Genomic DNA, 14,970 nt, shown 5'->3' on the forward strand with positions numbered 1-14,970 from the left:
CACATATCAGTTAGATGCCCTACTACCGAACATATCCCACAAGCCTTCACCGTTTGCATATTACCTACAGCCATTTGATGAACAAGAGAAGTCAGACTCGCAATTTGTTGTTCAAGGGAAGAGATATTTACCTCATTAGCATGCTTTGATGGAGGGTTAAGCCTATAGCCGAATTGTTGAGAATTAGCCGCCATATTTGCAATCAAGTTTCTCGTGGTTTCGGAAGTTTTATCCACTAAAGTTCCTCCACTAGCAACATCAATCATGCTCCTATCAGTGGGTTGAAGACCCTCATAGAAATACTGGATGAGTAGCTACTCACTGATTTGATGATGGGGGCAGCTTGCACATAATTTCTTAAAACGTTCCCAATACTCTTGTAGGGACTCCCCGTTGTACTGCCTTACCCCACAAATTTAATTTTTGATGTTGGTCGCTCTTGAAGTTAGGAAGTACTTCTCTAAAAATAGCCTCTTCATCTCGTTCCATGAGGTAATACTCCAGGAGGGTAGATAATAAAGCTAATCCTTAGTCTAATCCTTTAGAGAAAACGGAAAGACTCTTAGTTTAATTTGTTCTTCAGTTACCCCTGTGGGTTTCATACTCGTACATACCACATGCAGTTCCTTTAAATGCTTGTGAGGATCCTCACCTGCAAGACCATGAAAAGTGGGCAAAAGATGTATCAATCTAGATGTTAATTCAAAATTAGCATCAGCATCTAAAGCAGGAAAAGTTATGCATAATGTTTGCTGATTCAAATCAGGTGCGGCCAACTCTTTTAAGGTTCGGTTTCCAGCCATGATGTCCTCCTCTCTCAAATCAGAACTGCTAACAGATAGGGAATTAAGAGCTGAATCGTTCCTTTCAAAATGACTCTGAGCTTTCCTCCTTAACCTATGCAAAGTTCCCTCTATTTCTGTATCGTACTGCAAATCACCTTTCTTAGAGAATCGAGTTACAGGCATAAATCAAGGAAACCCTAATAAACCATGAACGGCATAGCATAAAAAAAAGTAAAAATAAAAATAAAAAAACTCTAGAATGATGAAAATAAATAAATAAAACAGAAAATAGTCTACGCTAAAATACAAACAATCAAAGCGATCTATAAATTTCTTTTTTTGAAAATTCAAAAACAAAATAATGATCACAAGAAGCACAAAAACCGATTAGAAAAACTCCCTAGCAATGGCACCAAAATTTGGCGTACTGTCGTAGGCACCCGAAAATAAAACCTATACTCCTAAAAATAAATGTAGTAGTGCGAGTAAGGATCGCTCCCACAGAGAGTATCTAACCTAGTTGTGTGCTACGTGAACAAAGATGGAGGGGGAGTTGTATGTAACGAACCAGAATTAAAAAGAAAGAAAATCAGAATTAAAAAGAACAAAAATCAAATGAGAAACAATGCAATTCAAAGTACTAAAATTAATCAAAAGAATGAGTCTTGGTCTAAGTCAACATCCACCATCAGAATTTCACTACTACTCATCGATGCAAAGATAAATCAATTCAGACTTTGAATATTCATCGTAGGAACTATTTCCCTGCATCTCCCTAATCTCAGTTAATCGGAAAATAAGCGATCCTCTTAACCCTTACTACTGAACAACCCCTAAACAAGCGTTAAAGATTTAATGCAGCAGTAGCCTTAAGCATTAGAGATCGATGAAGCTAAACAACACAAGCACAGCAGTTGCATTTAATTCAGTCGAGTGTTCTTCCTAAGATCTAACAATTTCTGACGCTGTAAATCATTAAACCCTAGTTGCTTCGCAGATTAGAGGGATCAAACAATTATGGATCTGATATCTAACCTATTAGTAGATTGTAACGAATAATAAACTAGTAGGCCTCCTAGCAATCAGACGAAGCAATCATAAACATGAACATAGAAGAACATTCGATATTCAAAGTATAAATCAAACAATAAAAATCAAATTAGATCTCACAGTTTTGTTGATTATGAGGATTTTGTTTCCTTTGACCAAGTATCAGAGTTTAGCCATGCATGGTCATGGTGAAAACTCAAGAAAAATCAGAGAAGAGAGGTGCGGCAGCCCTAGTCTGATTGCTTTCTAGATTTTCTTTTTCTTCTTTTCTTTCTCTCTACTTCCCCCAAAGAAGCCTAAAAAATCTCCTAAATTTTCTCTAGATGACAGTCTCCAAGTTTGACTTATCAAGAAAAATATCAAAGATAAGATAAAACAAGGTTTTAATGCAAGTGGGAGAGTGGTGATTTCGCGCATGAAAACTTGCAGGCGAAGGAATGTTTCCAGCACGTTAGCAGTGCAGTTGCAGCTATTTCGGGCCCGATTTCGACCTCGATTCAGTCCGTATCTATCAAAATGCAAAACATGAAATTTGTAGATTTTTTCCTTATCGTTCCAACGCATCTTGAATCATCCCAATCAGAGTTCGGATGAGAAAGTTATGCCCAAATTACGATGCAGTGCCGAAACTATCCAGAATTACCCGATTAGCATTGTTTTTTACTTTACGCTTCCATTTGTGCCCTAAATCAAAATATAAGAATAATGAGTGCATTTGGGCATCAAATAAGTATAAAAGACTAAATATTAAGAGAGAAAAATATGATATTTTTCATTTTCATCATATATCATAATATGGGAGGGCTCGAGTTGGGTTATGCTTAGGGGTGGATTCGAGCCGAGCCGAGCCGAGCCGAATAGCACCAGGCTCAAGACTATTCTACAAGGCTCGAGCTCGGTTTGAGCCAGAACCTTGAGCTCGAGCTCGGCTCGAGTCAAGAGTTCATAAGCTTGAGCTTGGTTCGTTTTATATTTTATAAAAATATTCTATAAAAATATTTTATAAATATTTTATAAATATTTTATTAATAAAAATATTTTATGAAAGTAAAAATTATATATAAATTTTGTTTATTTTATATTTAAAAAATTAAGAATTATAATATTTTTATTATATATATTATTTTCTATAATTTTATTATATATATTAAATATAAAATATATATATTCGAGCCGGCTTGCGAGCCTCATGAGCCGAGCTCTACTTGGCTCGAGCTCAGCTCATTTAACAATCGAGCCAATGATTGGGCTCAAGCTCGAGCTCGAGCTCGGCTGAAACCGAGCCAAGCTCGAACAGCTCGTGAAAAACTCGGCTTGTTGCCACCCCTAGTTATGCCAAACTTGGGTTACCCAAGTCCAACCCATTAGGTCAGGCCCGAATTTTTTGGCTCGGCCCAACCTGAAGCCTAAAAAGTCAAGAAGCCTAAAAAGTCAAGCCTAGCACATTCAAAGACTCAAGTTGGATTAGATTGGGCACAGGTTAGGCCCACCCAAGTTGCACCCCTAATAATTTGTATAGCATGGATTTGTTGAATGGCAGTTGGGTCAGATTGGGCACAGGTTAGGCCCACCCAAGTTATACCTCTAATAATTTGTATAGCATGGATTTGTTCAATGGACATAATAGGTGGATGAAGTTGTTTCTACCAAAAAAAATGATAAAAGACTTAAACCTTCCTTGAGTTTCTTATCAAATACAAAAACATTCTCTCCTTTTTCAAGTTGAATTAAGACCTCTCCTAGTGGATGATGTCAATAGACAAAAAAAAAAAATCCCCTTTATTAGCATTTCACCCAAATTAATATAAAAGTTTGGGGGGAGGGGGGGGGGAATGTCATACCCCAAAGTAAAGGATGCTAATTTGTATATCCTTTATTTTTTAATGGGAAAATTATACATTTAAATTTAGGCTACAAATTAGTCCAGAAACCAACAAAGCTCTGATAACTGACTCTATATTTCAAATTATAAAAACCCCCACCATGCCATTAGAGGCTTATGTGGTTGTTGCCAACATGGGACTCTTAATCCATATTGGACACAACAAAAAGCTTATACTAAAATTGCACATGAGTTTTAAGTCTCTCTCTCTCTCTCTCTCTCTCAACAATTGTGTCATTTGAAAATAAATAAAAATGGTTTTTAGTTTCTATATTTACGTTCTCCCTATCAATGTCCCTCATTCTCTCTCTATACAATCTCTTTCATTCTCTTTCTCGGCCGATCTCTCCTTCACCCTCAATCTCCTTCGTTCTCCCTTAGCCTCTCTCCCGCTCCCTCTTTTGTTCTTTTTTTTTTATTTTCTTATACACTTATATGATATTAAGTAGGTCGTATAAAAAAATATGAAACCAACTTAGTATGGTTCTAAAATCTTTACACCAAACTCTTGGCTATAAAATTTACACCAACTTGATAGAAATCCATAACTTGATTGTAATGATTTTAGAACTATATCATGTTGGTCTTATACTCTTTTAGATGGTCTGATTAATACCGTATAGGTTTGTAAGAAAAATAAAAAAGGGCAAATTTTTTAAACTATCCCTGCTATTTAGTTAATTGACTAATTCCACCCTTACTATTTAACTATTGTCTTAAACCACCCCTACTGTTTCTAACAACTAACTAGCTCTACCCCTGTCATTAGCATCCTTAATGTTCCATCAAAATCCGTGCACACGTGACACTACGTAACATATAAATTTTCTTTAAAACTCAATATTACCCTTCTTCCCTCTTCCTCTCCCTTCTTCTTCTTCACCGTCCCTCTCCCTGGCGGTAGTCAACGGTGCAATTGTTCCACTCCCCCTCTTTTACTATGGTCAAGCTGAAGAACTGTTGCAAATTCTTATTTTTTTTATTAATTCTCTATTTTTTATATGACAACATTCAATCAGAATTTTGCGAGTCAAAGGCTGGATACTGAGCTCCTAGATATCATACTTACAAACGTGTACCTCTTATTCTTCTTCATTAGGTAGTTGTCTTTATAATTAAATCATAGTGTCATCACATTAGCATGGGCTACGACAAGAAAGAATCTCAATCAATCTAAAATAGAAAAGGAAAAAAAGAAGAAAAAACAAGTTTGCAAGTTTCCTGTGTTCTTTTAATCTAGAAGAGGTACAAACCAGTTGCCATAGCTTGTAGCCCATATTAGAACCCTAGCCTAGGGGTGTTTCGAACTCACCAAAAAATGATTGTTTTAGTAAGTCATTGCTGCTAGTTAGGTGTGTGTGTGTGAGAGAGAGAGAGAGAGCGAGAACCACCAGAAAATGACTATTTCAACATGTCACCGTCGCTAGTTAGGTAAGAGAGCGAGAGCCACGGGAGTGGGGTTGGGTTGCGGGCTGTTTGAGGCGGCATCCATAAGAACCCTGGCGTAGGGGCATTGGATTAGAAGCTCCACCATTTCGAACTCGTAGGAAAACGATTGTTTTAGTAGGTTGTTGCCACTAGTTAGGTGAGAGAGAGAGACAACCACCAGAAAATGACTGTTTCAACAGGTTGCCGCCACTGGTTAGGTGAGAGAGTGAAAGCCACGGGAGTGGGGTTGGGTCGCAGGCTGTTTGAGGTGGCATCCATCAAAACCTGGCATGGGGTCATTGGATTAGAAGCTTCGCCATTTTGATCTCACTAGAAAATGACTACTTCAATAGGTTGCCACCGCTAGTTAGGTGAGAGTGAAGGGATGAGAGATCCATCATATGGATAGCCGAACCTTACAGGTAGGTCGGGCGAAATTTCAAAAAATTATCTCTCCCATATGGGAATCACATTCCCTATTTTAGAAAACTGCATTATCAATGATCAATCTTGAACCTAAACCGGACCAGATCTGAAACCAAAAGGTAGGAGAGGGATATACTTGATACGGAGTAACAATAACTCCCAACGAAGGTGTTCACACCCAAGGAAAACACCAAAGACTGCTCCCATTGAAGATGACACAGTGTAGAGTGGCAGAATCAACAGGTGGTTCTTCCGCAAGAATTCGATGGAGGGTGAGTGAGCATGACTTCAGATCAGTTTTTCACCAAAAACTGATATCAAGAACGTTTCTTGATCGCTCCTACAGGTGGAGATAGAACTGGAAATGGCGGCAACAATAGAAGAAGGCAAGAGCAGAAAATGGCGTCAGTCTAACTGGAGCTGTCTTCTCTCTTGAATCTGTAATCTGAGGATGAACTGGGGTTCACCCTCCTCCTCTATTTATAGCCTTAAAGAGAGGTTCTCCTAATCTCTTTAGGAGTTTCCTAATCCAAGTCTTGTATTTGGATCTGGACTCTCTTTAAGAGATAAGGATAATCCCTTATCTTATTTGTTGATAAGATCAACCCTCTTAATCTTATTAGGAGTTTCCTAATCCAAATCTCTATTTGGATTTGGACTCTCTGAGTGGATAGGGATAATCCCTTATCCTATCTGCTGATCTAAATCCCAGAACCACCCCTCTTTAATTAATCATATTAAACCAGTTCGATTTGGGCTTTAGGCCCATTCAGTCCATGTGCTCATTTATCCTCCAAACTGCTGCCTAGTTGGGTATCCTTGTATGGCGTGGGACCCAAACATTGATCTACACATCAGCTACTTGGGTTCAGCCCAACCTTTATTACAAGGCCTGGCCGAATTCACTGTAGGTGATAGTGAACCCCTGAGTCCATCACCATGGCCTCTTAATGGGCCCAACATTTACACTAAATGGTCCTTGTGTCAAGCCACCTTATAAAAACCCAAGGACTATGGGTAGATGGAAGATTAGCCCCTCAGGTATTACCCTCAATGATCTTACACTTAACCTCTCAACCCATAATGATCAAACACTGCCTGACAAGAGAGGACCTCTCCTTCGGCTGCAAGGAACAATGCTGCATTCTCTACTCACATGGATCTTGCGAATTAAAACCTTTTGCAAACATTTTGAAACCATAATGTATATATGTATATCTCTATATAAATATATTTTGCAAAACAAATTTCAACGATTGAAATCGGCTGCCGACAGCTTTGGTTTCCATCAGAGAGAGTGCATCCCCGATCATTCACTTTGTCTGACAAAGGGGCTGATCCTGTCACTATGATCACCCACTTAGATGAATTCTCGGACTGCCCCAACATACCTAGGTTTTGACCCCCTCTAAGGATCTCACTGATTGGCATATTAAAGACAATCCAATCTGACACCTAGTACAGTATTATAATCGAGTCTAGGGGTCAGGTGTAACATTCCAGTTTTGCCCATCTATCTCCAAGGTCCAAGGCAATACTAGAATTCTGGTCCGATTTAGGGTTTCAAGAAAACCCACACTGCATGTACCTCAGGTCTCACCCTGGCAGCTGAGACAAGCCACTCCAACCAACTTGGCAGCATATCAGTGTCAACCTTGGCAGGATAAATCTCCCCAGATCTATCCAACGGCTGTGAAGATTCTAAACTAACATGAGTCTCATATGTGTCCAGTTTAAGGGTATTACACATAAACATACAATAATAACACGAATCAAATATGTACTTTATTCATTTACATTAAATGTCATAATGTACATCATTCTGATTGGAGCTAAGGGCATACACTGTCTAACAACTCCCACTTACACTTAGGTCCAATTGGGTACAAGCCGGAGTCCCAGACTTTCCACGTGTTTCTCAAACACTTTCTGTGTCAGTGGCTTAGTCAATGGGTCTACTACATTCTCCGCTGATGCTACCTTTTAACATCAATCTTTCGTAGATCCAATGTTGTCACACAATAGTGGAATGGGTGATGTGTAGAATTTCAAATTCTAGAATGAACACATTCATTCATTAGGCAGCCTCACTTGCGGCAATGCATTCGGCTTCGGTTATGGAATCCGCCGTGGACCCCTATTTGTTGTTTTTTCAGCAAACAGCACACGATCCTATCATGAAAACATACCCAGATGTAGACTTTCTATCATCTGGATCAGACTGGAAGTCAGCATCAGTATACCCCTGGATCTGTAGCGAGCTACCATTGAATACCAGACAAAACTCTTTTGTCTTTCGAAGGTACTTAAGTATGTTTTCCACAGCAGTCCAATGCTCCTGCCCTGGGTTGGCCTGGAATCTGCTTACCACACTCACTGCCTGAGCGATGTCAGGACGAGTGCACAGCATGGCATATATGATGCTCCCTACGGCTGAGGCATAGGGCACGTCCTTCATGCCCTCAATCTCCTTAGGGGTCTTATGAGACATGCCCTTGGAGAGAGTGACTCCATGCCTGAAAGGAACATTTCCTTTCTTGGAGTTCTCCATGCTATATCTCTTGACTATCTTGTCAATGTAAGCAGATTGGGATAATCCTATTTGATGCGGCACGATTCGGGCACTCCTACTTGGCTGCTGACTGGCTCCTTGTTGGCGACGAATGGAACCTGAGAAGATGGAAAGGAAGAATTCCCGGGGATTTTACCCGGTGGGAATACTCCGATGCTTAAGTCAGAACACAGGGGAAAGAGAAAAGAAGAGTGTGGTAGCTAAGAGTGTAGGTCGCGCTTTATCACTATGCTCAAGAGATTAGAAGTCTCAAGATACCTTTTCTCTTTTGCCCTGGGAGCCTTTATAGGGGCGTTCTTTTCAGATCAGGCGTAACTGCCACTGGGCCCCTACCATAGCCGTTACCTACCAGGGCTGCGTAGGTGGCCGCTGCGATGTACTCCTTGCCCGGGTGAGTGACACATCTCCAAAGGGCAGGCGTTCCTCTGCTTGCTGAGAGACGTGGGTGCAGACCGTCGAAAGGATAGGGACTGCATCGTCAGTTAAGGGACGTGGCGCAGTCTGATTGGTATGGCCTGTCAGATAGAAGCTTCCTGAGGAACGCTCGTGCGGCTCATTCGCGAGCTACTTTGTAGCGAGCTCGGAATACTTCAGGGTTAACCTTAGTAGAATTGGACCCTAGGATGACTTATCTGCTTGGGAGCTCGAGCAAGCTGGTTTCCCTAGCTCGCGAGCTAAAGTTGCCTCGGAATATCTCTTTCGAGGTAGCTCAGGGAACTCGGAGCTCGCATTGTGGCAAGCTCCTTCCTTTGCGAGCTATGATGTAGCGAGCTGATTTATGGGCTCGTTACTTGGTCATACTAGGCCACGATGTTGAGCTGTTGCTTGTGTTGAGTCGGGTCCATGTGTCACCATTTCGTAGGTCGGGCCAAATCAACCTCCTTCAATTGCCCCCCACTCCTCGAGCTGAGAGCGTTGCCTTAGCATGAGGAGTTCATGAAGTATGATGGACTGATTTGACCGAAATTCAAACTTGATTGACTACTAACATTAAATGCCCTCGCGGGAATCAGGAGATTTTCTGAGTTTTCGAATTCCAAAAATGTGCTGAAGTGGCTCTTAACTCCAGACATCATGTAACCGTCATTGCCTTAATCATGGAAGACGTGCAGCCAATCGCTTTCGGTTTTCAGAAGGCGTGCGGTCAATACGCCTGCGAACCATTGGATCTACTAATCGGGGCCGTTGATTCGGAGACGTGGGGGCTATAAATAGGAGGGCCCTCTGGGTCTCATTTTCCCTCACGCCATCTTGTTGTCTTTGGATTCTGAGGTCGCGCATCTATCAAGTCTACTCGAGTTCCTCAACTCACTTCATCCCGTCCCTTAAGGTGAGTCTTACTTACTGTCAGTCATGTCGGGGTACCCGTACCATACTCGTCACCAGGGCGGTGACCAGGACGATGATGCTCCCTCAAGCTCGGGGGGAGCTTAGGAGTAGGTTCCAGGGGCCCGGGAGACCTCCAGTGACGTAGCCTCCACCTCCCGGGGAAGGGAGCCCAACACTTTTGGCCTTTCCTCCATGACAGAGGGGAGACTTAGGTCTTTAATTAGTTATTTCCACCTCCCCAGGGACCTCCTCTACTGCCTTCCCACCGGTAACTTTCCGTGGGAGCATGGTCCCAATGAGATAGCCATTTACCAGGAGCAACTCGAAGCTGGCCTACAACTCCCTCTACATCCCTTGATAGTGGAGGTGCTAAACCACTTTAATGTCACTATCGATCAACTCCATCCCAATGCCATTCGGAACTTGGTTGGGACTATATCCTTGTGTTGGGAATACTGTCTTCCTTTGAATTTGGATATTTTTTCCGCTATCATCTGTATAAAGAATGCAACCCTGGGGCTCCACCGGAGAGGCGTCTCTATTACTTCTCTCCCCGCCGTGGCTACAATCTCTTGCATGAGATCCCGAAGAAAATTCCTACCTGGAAGCGGGATTATTTTTTGGTCTGCAACCCCGAAGGGTGGCCCTTCCCTGCTTCTTGGAGGGGCGCCATCCAAGACTCCGGGGTCGAGCTGGACCCTGATACTCAAAAAATGTTGTCCTAGGCATCAGCAGGCTTCCTCTGTTTGGACTACTTGACCGAGGAGAAGCTCGTGCAGGCCGGCCTGAGCCCGGGTAGGTTGTCCTTTTAGGTCGCATGGTACTTGTCACGACATTGTGTTCATATGCATATATTCCGTTCTTACCGAACTAACACTTTGTGACTTCTTCTTGGCAGCCATCTTGTCTGGTATCGACTCGCGCCGCTTTCTTTCAAGCAACCAGAGGCGCAGAGTGAAGAGGTTGTGCCCCGACCGGACTCCCACTTCAGGGGGCACCGAATTCGGATCTGCTGAGCCGGTCTTGTCCTCTTCGCCGCTTGAGATTTTGCCACCTGAAATCCCGCCACCTCCACCCGAAGGAGGAGCTAGTGGGGCTGGCTTCGAAGGAGGCGAACTCCCCCGTCAAGGGGTGATTCCTCATAATCCTTTCCAGCCATTCCCTTACCCGCCATTCCTAGTGGGTAACTGGGAGGAGGTGAATGACTACGTCGTGGCTCGACAAAAGAGCCGGAGGGTGATCTATAATGATGAGGTCGCCAAGTGGGGGGATATGGACCCCGAGGACCTTGCCGTGTTTGCCTCCTCTCAATGTATAGTGGTAAGTGATTCTTTCCTTTCTTCTCTCATTTTGCTTCCTTTTGCTATCCTCTGATCCTCCTTTTGTTGGCAGGTGAATACCGCCATCCATGCTATGGCCCTCTAGATGCGCATCCACCGTGGCGATGCCATCGAACAGCGGGCTACCAATCAGAAGCTCCAGGGCAAGCTCGACCGGACTCTGGGCAAGCTCCATCACACTCGCAAGGGGAGTGAATCTCAGGAGTTGCTCGTTCGCGACCAGGAGGCACAGATTGCTCGGCTTTCTGAAGAGAGCGCGCGTTATAGGGAGGAGTCGTCGAGGGTAGTGGCGGAGAGGGAACTCCTCCGGCAGCAGGTGCGGGACTTGGAATCTTCTCTTCTAGATTGGACTCGGAATTTTGACCGGATGGTGGAGGCTGAGCGAGTGAAGGCGGTCTGGGATTTCATGGACTCCCAGGAATATCACGACCTCCAGGTGGAATATGGCTCGAGTTCGTACCGCTTTGGGTTTAAGCTCTGCCGGTGGTTGGTTTGGAAGAAATTCTCTGGGCTCAACCTTGACGGCATCACTATGAAGGGCCTGTCTCCCGAGATGGCAGACCAAGTGGAGGAAGAGGAGCTTGACACTCCGGAGGACGAGGACGAGGAGGCGGATCCCTATGGCTTCGGCGGTGTTTTTCTGGACTTCTGGTGGCTCCCGGGTGCCATAAACCCGGTCTTGCGAAGATCTTTGGTTGGGCGGTTGTGCCCTTTGGTTGTCAAACTTTTCCCGAGCTGTTTAGCTCGGCTATTGCCTTGTTATTTTTCTCTCTCCTTTTTTTTGAAATGGTAATGAAATTTCTTCTTTCTTTCTTCAAAGTATGGTGTGCTCTCTTTATTTTTGGTAAGGCGATCTCAATACTCGAGCTATTAGGGCTACATACTCGAAGTAGGACTTTTCGATAGTCGTTATCATGAACTGTCCCTTAATCATTTAAGGCATCTCTATGGTGCACAGCGAAGTGATTACCATGTGTGCCCGAACCATACACCTATCGGTCGTTCCTTAGTTCAACCAACACATTGAGATGAACTATGCTTCGCGGGGTTTTAAACTCGAGTTGCTTACGCTTTTGATATTTCGTACTTTGCCTTTATAATCGAGATGGCTAAGTCTTTCTTGATGCTGAGGTGTCAGTGAGCTCGATGTTTTAGCTCTTAGGCTGGAGGAGCGACTTATGGTCTGTTCTCCTAGAGTTCACCTGTGCCGAAGAGGTGACAGGGTCTTATAGTGTCGAGACCATGTTAGCTCGGCATTTTGGCCCTTAGGCTCTGGGAGTGGCCCGTAGCCTACTCAGTTGTTACAGGTAGTATTGTCTTGAGTTGACAATATTCCATGCTCGAGGTACCTGTTTCCCTTCGAGGGTCTCGAGCTTGTATGTTCCCTCCCCGAGCACTCGTTTCACTCGGTAAGGTCCTTCCTGGTTGGACCCGAGCTTGCCAGCGCCGGGCTCAGGTACCATAACTTTACGAAGGACCAGGTCGCCAACGCAGAGGTTCCACTTCTTGACCCTGGCGTTATAGTACCGAGCTACTCTCTGCTGGTAAGCTGTGGTCTTGATGTACGCGAGGTCCCTTACTTCGTCAAGTAGATCGAGGTTGGTACGTAGCTCATCTTTGTTCGTCTAGTCACTGTATGCTTCCAGTTGCAGCATAGGTACTTCGATCTCTGCGGGGATAACTGCTTCGGTGCCATAGGTGAGGTTGAAGGGAGTCTCTCCTGTGGCGGTTTTCTCCGTTGTTTGGTAAGCCCATAGAACACTGGGTAGCTCGTCTGCCCACAATCCTTTAGCTCAGTCCAGACGTGCCTTCAGTCCACGAGGATGGCTTTGTTTGTGACTTCTGCTTGTTCGTTCGCTTGAGGGTGTGCAACTGAAGTGAAATTCTGTCGGATCCCCATGTCTTGGCACTAGTTCTGGAATTTGATGTCCTCGAACTACTTGCCATTGTCAGAAATCAATACCCAGGGTAGTCTGAAGCGGCACACAATGTTCTTTCAAAAGAAGTTTTGGACGTTCTAGGCCGTGATCGTTACAAGAGGTTCAACTTCTACCCACTTAGTGAAGTAGTCCACTGCTACTACTAAGAACTTCCTCTGGCCTGCCGCTGGCGGGAACGATCCAAGTATGTCGATACCCCATTGTGCAAAGAGCCACGGGCTGGTGAGATACTTGAGGTCGGCAGTAGGTTGGTGGTGGATATTGGCATGCTTCTGGCATTTGTCACATTTTCTGACGAGCTCGATGGCATCTGCCTTCATTGTTGGCCAATAATACCCCTGTCGTAGTGCTTTTTGGGCGAGGACCCTACCCCCCAAGTGTCCTCCGCACAGACCCTCATGAGTGTCGCAGAGTACGAGCTCAGCTTTGGTAGGTTGCAAGCAACGCAGGTAGGGGAGCGTGTAGGATTTCCGGTACAATCGTTCGTCTATTATGACGTATTTGGCTGCCTGGCGCTCTACCCTTCTGGCCGCATTGCGATCTGCAGGGAGGGTCCCGTGTAGCAGGAATCTCGCGAGCGGGTCAATCCAGCTCGGCTCTGCTTGAACGACAGGAGCAACCTCCTCTGCCCCCCCGAGAATGCTAGGCCGAGGCAGGTCCTCTATGTACACGGTTCTCATGGTGAAATCGTTGGTGCTGGCTAACCTGGACAAGGCGTCGGCCTCAGCATTCTCTGACCTCGGGATTTTCCTGATGAAGTGTGACTGGAAGTTGAACAGAGCTTCTCTTACTTTGGCTAAGTAAGCAACCATGGTTGGTTCGCGAGCTTCGTAATCTCCCGTGACTTGGTTGACTACGAGCTAGGAATCACTACAGATGACGATGTGCTTGGCTTTTACTTCTTTTGCTAAAGCTAATCCAGCTATCAACGCTTCATATTCTGCTTCATTGTTGGATGCCACGAACTAAAGTGTAGCGCGTACTCCAATTCCGTGCCACTTGGGCCATGTAGAACTATTCTGGCTCCATTGCCCTGTTGGTTCGAGGAGCCATCTACGTGAAGGATCTAGGGCTCCTCATCCCAGTTCGCGCTTGGCCTAACTAGGAGAGATGCCACACTGGCTGCTACCTCAAAGGGCTCGGACTCAACTGGCCTGGGAGCTCCGGGCTCACCCGAACTGGGGGCCTCGTGCTCAATCGGCCTAGGGACTTTGGAGCTAAAAGTGCACTCGACAATGAAATCTGCTAAGGCTTGAGCCTTAATAGCAGTTCGCGGCTTGTATTGGAGATCATACTCGCTGAGCTCAATGGCCCACTTCATCAATCGACCAGAGACCTCGGGCTTAAGTAAGACTTGCCTCAGAGGTTTGTCGGTGAGGACGATAACAGTATGAGCCTGGAAGTATGGACGGAGCTTTCGAGCTGCGATTACCAGTGTGTAGGATAGCTTTTCTATCTCTGGGTATCTTGTCTCTGCCCCCTGCAATACTTTACTAACATAATAGATGGGTCATTGGACCCGAACTACTTCCTTTATCAGTACCGAGCTGACCACTTCGTCGCTTGTCAAGAGGTATAGTTCTAAAACATCACCCTCTTCGGGCCGGGTTAAGATTGGCACACTAGCGAGGTATTTCTTGAGCTCATCAAATGCGAGCTGGCAGTCTTGGGTCCATTCGAACCCTTTGCTCTTAATTGCCTTAAAGAAAGGCAGACAACGGTCCACTAACTTGGACATGAAGCGGCTCAAGGCGGCTACGTGGCCATTCAGCCTCTGAACCTCCTTCAACTTCCTGGGTGGTCTCATATCTAAGATGGCCTTAATCTTATCCGGGTTGGCCTCAATGCCACCCCGGTTAATAATGTATCCTAGGAATTTGCCCGAGGTGACACCGAAGACACACTTGTTCGGATTCAACTTCATGTTAAATCGTCTCAGAATTTAAAAGATAGAATGCAAGTCTTGTATTAATTCGTGTGAGAATTGAGTTTTGACGACCATGTCATCTACATAACACTCTATTTTTCTGCCAATTAATGGCTCAAATAATTTATTTACAAGCCTTTGAAAGGTTGCCCCGACATTTTTCAATCCGAAGGGCATAACCTTGTAACAATATAGACCGAACTCTGTGATGAAGGCAGCCTTTTCTTTGTTCGTTGGGTCCATCCTGATTTGGTTATAGCCTGAATAGGCGTCTAAGAAACTTAGCAATTC

At 44.4% G+C, this 14,970-nt stretch overlaps 1 protein-coding gene across 1 annotated transcript in view; it reads right to left on the reverse strand.

The window, feature by feature from the left end:
* The window catches only part of LOC148803709 (uncharacterized), a 73,406-nt gene that overhangs the window by 1,455 nt on the left and 56,981 nt on the right, over positions 1 to 14,970 (reverse strand). Inside the window, exon 3 of the mRNA XM_088892624.1 lies at positions 1 to 652. This exon is cut by the window's left edge and continues 1,455 nt beyond it. Within this exon, the coding sequence (XP_088748750.1) occupies positions 1 to 266 (266 nt within the window). The 5' untranslated portion in view covers positions 267 to 652. The remainder of the gene's footprint in view (positions 653 to 14,970) is intronic.

This window comes from Nelumbo nucifera, chromosome 1, assembly GCF_055504915.1.
Source record: "Nelumbo nucifera cultivar China Antique chromosome 1, China Antique-T2T, whole genome shotgun sequence".
Taxonomy (NCBI): Eukaryota; Viridiplantae; Streptophyta; class Magnoliopsida; order Proteales; family Nelumbonaceae; genus Nelumbo; species Nelumbo nucifera.